We start from the raw sequence: 7,998 nt of genomic DNA, 5'->3' as shown, positions 1-7,998 counted from the left end.
TCGAGCGATGGCGTAATCGCAAAATTGACGTCACGCATGCGCATCTGACGTCTTCCGAGCTGTCATGTTTACGTGCAGTGGATAACGCTACGACTGTGGAAGAGTGGTTCAGCATAATTTCAGTTGATTGCTCTAGGAATAGTACATGTCATACTGTGCCATTCTTGACGATTATTCACTCACAAGTGGGATTATTTCCAGTCTTCTCTTGGACGTCAGAGTGAAAAAAACAACTTGAACGTAGTAGCAATGAAGCTAGCTTAGCTTGTTAGCAAATGGCGGATTGTCATGGCGATTTCAATTTGAAACGATCTACTTCCGGCGTATAATTTCCCTCTTTACGCTTCTGAGACACACATACAAGTGTGCCATTTCCTTAAAGCAGTGTGTTTCCCAACCGTCATTGACCACATAAGGAAAAATGTCACTGCACGCCACCAAAAAGTGACTTGTGTTGTATGAATTAAAGCAGGCGGACAAGGGGGTTAATTATGTACCTTCTGCCATCCAGTGGAAGAAGAATATATTGTTCTGCCAGTCACTATACGTCCAACAGTGCTATATTATTTGTAGGGCTGTCCCGAAAAATATCGGCGATGTTGGGCTTCTCTGCCGATGATATCGCCGTACGCGCACAAGTAATTTTACTTGTACGTGAGTAGTATTTTTCGTATTCGTTTTACGGTGAAATGTATTGAAACATGAATCTTGATGAGCCAGCACGTGTGAAATGCTTGGCGTCGGGCTCGTGACGGCGTGGGCGTTGGCGCGAGGCAGCCATGCAAACGAGGCCACCAGGCAGGGGATAATTGGGAGGGTCGTTAAAAGTCAAACATGCAAATGAGGCGAAAGATCCTTCTGCCGGTCAAGACTTCGTCTGGACACTTGACCTACTTTGTTTCCTTGCGAGTCTTAGCGCGGATTAGCATTTAGCATCTCACTGCGGGGATTACACCAAGGCTCCGTGGAGGGACGGCGTTTGTAATCCACGTGCTCGTTTTCTCTTTGTCTGGATGCCGTGACCTTTCACATCTTGCGTGTGGGCCGTCTGCCCCTCCCCCCCCCAGGAAGGAACGGAAGATGAACATTTTGTCAACACGTCATTTAATTGTCCGCTTAGAATGTTTGTTAGAAAATGCAGAATAGAAAAGCCACGCCTACAGATGAAATGTCTAACAATAAAGCAGAAATAGAAATTTGGTCCATTGATGTGATTTATATGAAAGATTATTATCAAGTTGCTGCTGGCATCTTTTGCTGCCAATAAATACAAAAAAGTTTTTAGCAGGTGTGTGTTAGTGTGTCCAGTTACAGAATATAAAAAAGGCACGTTACAAAAATCCACTGGAGAAGTCCAACATCACAAGTTCTCTTGGAGGAAGGTTTGTCATTTGGAAAAAAAGTTTTCTTCACACGAGAGATTCCAGGCTCTCGGGCGTGCTTCCTCCCAGCACGACGGTGCCGTTCTTGTCCGAAGACCGGAAGCTTCTGTGATCTTCTTGCGTCCCGATGAGGCTCAGCATGGCCTCGTAGAGGAACTGGTACTGGCCCTGGGGCACACAAGAACAGCCAGCAGTTAGGAGATCTGGCAAAGCTAATTAGTCAAATATCAGGCATCTGCCTGTCTCTGTGAGGTTGCATTGTGGAGGTTTTAGAGCTCTCACATCGGCTGCTGGACAATCAGAGGTGGAGATCCTGCACGGCGGATAACTTCACCTTTGTTGACCGCTTGTATTTAATAACACAAGAAACGCTTGCTGTGGCGACCGTGCCGCTAAATTGTCAACTCAGATCTCCTTTATGTATGAGGTGTTATGAAGCAGAGTTATGGTCGCCACAGCACGCCCTCGTGTCGGACACAGTGTAGAGCGGAGGGAGCCACCTGCTGTGGCCGCCATGGCGCACTGTAGTCGGACACCTGCTCCGAGCAAACCCGTTGACGGGGACTAATGGTTGTGGTGATGGAGGGAATATTAAGTAACTTAAATCAAACTTTAATCAGTAACTTTGGTCAAATGTAGAATTACTACAGATCCTGCTTGGATATTCACACACGCCGAAGCTGAAAAAGCATAATATACCTATTTGTGGTATAAATAAATGTCAATAATATATAAAGTATAGAACAAAATAAAAAAAGAATATATAAAAACACAATTTACAATAACATAAAATAAAATAAGTAATTTGTCTAACCTTGAACATTCTTAACACACACACAAGGTAACCACTGTCATATCAGGACATAAAAACCAAAATAACTGCCTTAACTGTTCCTGAAGCTGCCTAAGAAAGGCCAAAGAAAAAGCAAAGCGCATGTGCCGTGCGCGATTTGCTTACAAGGTCAGAGAAAGCCCCGGGTCTGGTGAGGTTGATGAGCTTGGCCACTTGGAAGACGTCAACAGAACCTTCAGCCTCCAGCTGTCGCATCAAAGACAAGAGGGCGCAGAAGGTTCCCGCCGTGACTCCGCCCGCACTGCCGGGGGGGGGGGGGGGGGACCGAGTGAGGGCAGAAATAAAATCCAATCGTGTCACCGTTGTCATGGAAACCGGTCTTACTTACTGGTCGTGGACAACAGTGGGTCCTTCCTTGGCCCAGATGGTCTCCTTGACCAGTTGGAGCAGCTGGAAGGTGTTGCTGATGGGGCTGTCTGGGTTTGGCCAGCGGGGGGCGCCGTAGCGTCTCACCTCCAGGACATAGTCGTCCTGGGTGGGGTGAAAAGCGTCCATTCATGACATCAGGACACACTTAAGTAGTACTGGTGTAGTACCTGCGTGGCCTCCAGCACAAAGTCTTGGACCACCACCATGTCCTCGTTGGCCATGCAGACCAGATTCTCAGCCACGTGCGTGACAGTGAACGCCTCGTACACGACCGGCTGCCCTTTGCCAGGACCAAAGGCGGAAGGCTCCGCCTCTTCTTCTGTCTGATGAAGCATAGCAAGACACCATATAAAGACAGTGGTGTGCGTTTAGAGTAAAGTCTTGTCGTCATGTGACCTGAGTGTGGCGTGAAGTCGGCAGTGACACAATGACGTGCGTGTTGTGGTCCCAAATCATCCTCCAGAAGTCTTTGAGGGTGTGTGGCAAAGGATCGCGGGTAATGATGAACTCCTTGCTGTGCTCGTAGCCCTACATGAACACACACACACGCGATGGTGGCATATTTGAGGTTTGTTTAAAGGCTGAGTCGTGTTCTTACGCTGACGTAGGACGCGTTGACGTAGTCTGGCGTGTCGCCCGCACACGGAGACAGACGCACACGTGACCTTTCAACTGCAAAAAAAAAACAACAAAAAAAAAACATCAGCTGGTTTTTACTAGCAAAGCGCCACAGTGAGGCAAGGGTGTCCAAAGTGTGGCCCGGGGGCCATTTGCAGCCCGCATCATAGTTTTTATTGGCCTGCGGCTTATTCTGAAAATATAAGGAGCACAAAAAAACACGAAAAATGGGGTGAAAAGCTAGGAACACTGAAATAGCAACACCTTTACACTCCTATTACACAATACAGTAGACATAATAAGAGAAAATAACACATAGTATAGACGCACACACGTTACAGTGTAAAGACATATGCACTTTTTTCCCTAATAATAGTATTGAACCACAACACAGCATGATTAATTCATATATTCTTGAATATAGTCTTTCCTGTCACGATAACAAATTTTGCTGGGTGATAATTGATTGCGATAAGCAATATTCTTGTCGACATTATTCTAAGACCACAGTATCAAAAGCAATAAAGAGTATTTAACATTTTAATTGGAATGTCAAAAGCAAAAATTGCACTTAAATCCCAATTAATCACAATATTTCTGATTTTGAATCACGATCACTTTCGTTATTGTCAAAAAAAAGAGAAAAAAACGAGAAAATAACACGGAAATCCTCTGAAGTTGACATTGTGCGTCAATGCAGACGGCAGCTCATTTGCATATCCGCTTCCTTGATTGACGTCTCGCAACACTGTGTGTGGACTACGCTGTTTACGCTTAATGGAGTTTGGTCAAAGTCACGTTTAAGTCGCTACTTTTTCCTTAAACATTGAACCCTGCGGCTTATACAGCGGTGCGGCCAAATTCTCATCTCGTGGCATCCTCTTTTGCTTCAGAACTACTAATTGTTTAAATACTGTGCCACTCGCGAGTCAGTGAGGAAACGGTAGCTCTTTCTTTGGCAGGAGCCAATCACCAGCTATCAGTGCACTCACAACGAGCTTGTCAACCCACTGGAAATTGCAGGTGGTCATTATACGTATATAACAGTATAACAACATAACAGTCTGACTCACAGTGTCATCTTATTGAGAAAAACAGTAAATTCACCACACAGCAACTTAACACTCCAAAAGTATACCTCTGAAATGTGCAAACATGTACCAATACAAGTTTAAAATGAAAAACCCCAACATTTTAAAGTTTTCCCAGAAAGGCATTGCATCTGAGCAATGCATTCATTGAGGCTTTGCAATGACGTCAGCCTCCCTCCGGGCTCTGGGCTCCTCTGGCTCCCTCTGGTGGACAGAGGCAGCATTGCAGCGCCATCCATCAATGTTACTTGTCCTCCAATGAACTGTTCTTCTGGCAGCAATGCATCATGGGCAGATGTTAAAATAGCTGCTGTTTGTTATTTTAAACTCGTATTGGTACATGTAATGTGTATTTCCAAGGTGCCTTTTGAGTGTTAAGTTGCTGTGTGATGAGTCTAATAATGTTGTTTTGTAAGTAGTAATGCCCTCCTGCAATTTCCAGTGAGTTGAAAGGCTCCTTGTGAGCTGCCTGCTCGACTCATGCACGCCACAATATGTCATTTTATGACGTGGAGACGTGCGGCTTATACACCGGAATTTACTGTACATGTTTTGGTTGCAGCAAAATGCATTTGGTGCACAATACTTCGGGAATCACTGAAACATACGTTCCACAGTTTTGTATCATCTTTGTCACAAACATTTTCATGTCGCAAGTGACATCAGATCGTGTTTTACGAAGAAACTCATGCAGAGTGAATCCTCTTGTCATCAAGCCAGTTTGGTAGAGAGCAGCGCGGTTAATTGATTACGGTGAGAGGTCCAATACTCTAAATAATAGATAGGAGGTCTTTGCTTTTAGCCTGTTTAACAATGTTAAAGATCAAAATGGCACACGCATCCTTTGATTCATTTTCAGTACGCAGCCCCCGGTGGAAGAAGTTTGGACACCCCTGCACTAAAAAACTAGCTGTGTTCCAACTGACCCGGTACCAGCGAGCCGGTTCCGTCCTTGTGGCGGCCGCAGTCTTCGTCGCCGCCGGCACTCAGCAGCTGCGAACACAACGCAAACGTCACCGCGAACACTTGAAAAGTTTCAAGAGGAGCACGAGGAGGGACTTCAGCGCGTCGTCACGGCCGGCGCTCCAAACGCAAACAATGCAGCGATGATACAGCATTTCATGTTAAAAGACTAAATGTTAACATGCTCTTTTCAGCCTTTGTTGGCGCCGGAACACTCAGCACGAGGTCGTACATACTTTGCATCAAATGCACTCACTTTGTACAAACATCCAACTTTTCAATGACTTCTTTTCAATTTGACTTAAATGAGTCTTGATACTTGTCAATCACAAGGTCATACCCCCACCCTCTTTTAGTAGTACTTTGAGAATAAAAGTGACATGAACAACCTTTACTGCTACTTGGTGTCACGCTGGAGTGCTGACGCTTGACGTGTTGTACTGCGTACAACCACTAGGGGTGTTTAGCAACTTTTTCACTAAATGCGTTTTAGCGAGTTCAGAATAAAGAGAGAGTAAAGAGAGAGTAAAGAGAGAGTACAGTAAATCCCTGCTTTTCATGGGGCTTACGTGCCAAGACCACCAGTGAATGGTGGGAAACCATGCGGAACTGAAACACCATAAAAATTGTGACACTCACTCTTCCCCCTTCAAAGCCTAGCTTCTCCTCCGCTTTCGGATCAACAACACTGCTGCGATTGTTAGATTAGATTGAGCTGCAGAACCCTCCCCTTCTCTCTTAATTGCCATTGCTCACTCAGGACAAATATGTCTCACACACTTACTAAACACATTTCAGGTATCAACCGTGAATGACAATGTATACGTTATATGCTTGGTTTGGTTTGGTTTGGTTTGGTTTAGTTTATTTGAACATGAAGGTTACAATGGAATACATCTCGTGAATCATTATTTCACAGTTCCTCATGTCCAAAAGGAGTAGGAAGAAGCAAAGCTTATTTAATCCTACCCCCCATCTATCTACATCTATTACAGTACATGTAGTTCACTTCCTGGATTCCATGTCATGTTTTCTGTGATAGTCAGGATAACACATAATAGATAACGGTGAGATAACCCTCCCCCCCCAAAAAAAGAGAGAACATTCATAATAATGATAATATGATGACAATACTAAATAAATAAATAAATAAATAAATAAATAAGAACAAAGCTTTTTTTTTTTTTCCCTTTCTTTTTTTTTTTTTTTAAACACAACAAAGAAAATTATAATAAATAAATAAATAAATAAATAAATAAATAAAAATAAATAAATAAATAAAATTTAATTAAATAAATAAAAAATAAAATAAAATAAAATAAAATAAAATAAAATAAAATAACAAACCTGACAGAACAATCAAGACTCTTCTTCCTTGTATTTAGCAAACATCAACTGCTTGTATTGTTTATGAATGTGCTCATCTCTGTACTTTGTTTTAGTTCCTTACTCAATCCCTTCCATCTTTTCATTCCACACACGGAAATGCTGTGGCTTTTCAGCGTAGTTCTCACATATAAATGTTTTAGGTTTAATTTTCCTCTACGATCATATTTCTCCTCTCTTATTGAGAAATACTTGATTAGATTTTTGGGTAACGAGTTGTTATTAACTTTATACATTATTTTAGCGGTTTGAAAGAGTACTAAATCTGCAAATATTAATATCTGTGATTTTAAAAATAAAGGGTTTGTATGTTCTCTATACTTGGTATTATGAATGATACTAATATGTGATATTAAAAATAAAGGTGTGTATGTTGTCTATACTTGGTATTATGAATGATCATCACTAATATGTGATATTAAAAATAAAGGTGTGTATGTTGTCTATACTTGGTATTATGAATGATACTAATATGTGATATTAAAAATAAAGGTGTGTATGTTGTCTATACTTGGTATTATGAATGATACTAATATGTGATATTAAAAATAAAGGTGTGTATGTTGTCTATACTTGGTATTATGAATGATACTAATATGTGATATTAAAAATAAAGGTGTGTATGTTGTCTATACTTGGCATTATGAATGATCCTCACTGATCTTTTTTGCAGTACAGTGAGTGAGTGAAGATTGCTTTTATAATTATTTCCCATATCTCCACACAATACATGAAATATGCTAATACTAAGGAACAGTACAGAGTGTGGAGTGATTTTTGGTCAAGAACATATTTTGCTTTATTCAATATAGAGATATTTCTCGCCACCTTTTGTTGTATAATTTTAATATGAGATTTCCAACTCATTTTTTCATCTATTACAACCCCAAGGAATTTATATTCTTCCACTTTTTCAATATTCACTCCATTAATTTGTATTTGGTCGTACGTGTCCTTTCTGCTATTTCCAAATAGCATTATTTTAGTTTTACTTAAGTTCAGGGATAATCTGTTCCTGTCAAACCATGACTTTAATATGACCTTTTCATCCTTGACCTTTTTAATGAGTTCTTGTGTGCTTTCACCAGAACAGAAAGCGGTGGTATCATCCGCGAATAAGACCAATTTTAAGTCGTTTGTTACTTTACAAATGTCGTTGATGTACAAGTTAAACAGTTTTGGTCCCAGTATGGACCCCTGGGGTACTCCACACGTATTGTGTAGACTCCCAGATGTGTATTCTCCTAGCTTTACAAATTGTTTCCTCTTTGCTAGGTAGCTTTTAACCCAATTCAAGACTAGTCCTCTAATTCCGTACCTTTCTAATTATGAAATT

General features: G+C 41.5%; 1 protein-coding gene across 9 annotated transcripts in view; it reads right to left on the bottom strand.

Moving 5' to 3' along the window:
• Positions 1-1,093: 1,093 nt before the first annotated feature.
• ptprz1a (protein tyrosine phosphatase receptor type Z1a) overlaps positions 1,094-7,998 on the bottom strand; it is an 87,032-nt gene continuing 80,127 nt past the window's right edge. For 6 of the 9 annotated variants that reach the window (XM_054776299.1, XM_054776300.1, XM_054776301.1 and 3 more), the window contains 7 exons: positions 5,240-5,306; positions 3,203-3,276; positions 3,001-3,132; positions 2,772-2,927; positions 2,564-2,706; positions 2,341-2,476; positions 1,094-1,550 (listed from right to left, as the gene is read on the bottom strand). In XM_054776299.1, the coding sequence (XP_054632274.1) occupies positions 1,410-1,550; positions 2,341-2,476; positions 2,564-2,706; positions 2,772-2,927; positions 3,001-3,132; positions 3,203-3,276; positions 5,240-5,306 (849 nt within the window). In that variant the 3' untranslated portion in view covers positions 1,094-1,409. Of the gene's footprint in view, positions 1,551-2,340; positions 2,477-2,563; positions 2,707-2,771; positions 2,928-3,000; positions 3,133-3,202; positions 3,277-5,239; positions 5,307-7,998 lie in introns of those variants that run through there. The other 3 variants (XR_008570411.1, XR_008570413.1, XR_008570414.1) reach the window with 2 other exon arrangements.

Source organism: Dunckerocampus dactyliophorus, chromosome 5 (assembly GCF_027744805.1).
Source record: "Dunckerocampus dactyliophorus isolate RoL2022-P2 chromosome 5, RoL_Ddac_1.1, whole genome shotgun sequence".
NCBI classification, from domain to species: Eukaryota; Metazoa; Chordata; class Actinopteri; order Syngnathiformes; family Syngnathidae; genus Dunckerocampus; species Dunckerocampus dactyliophorus.
This window is presented reverse-complemented; position numbering and strand designations above follow the sequence as displayed.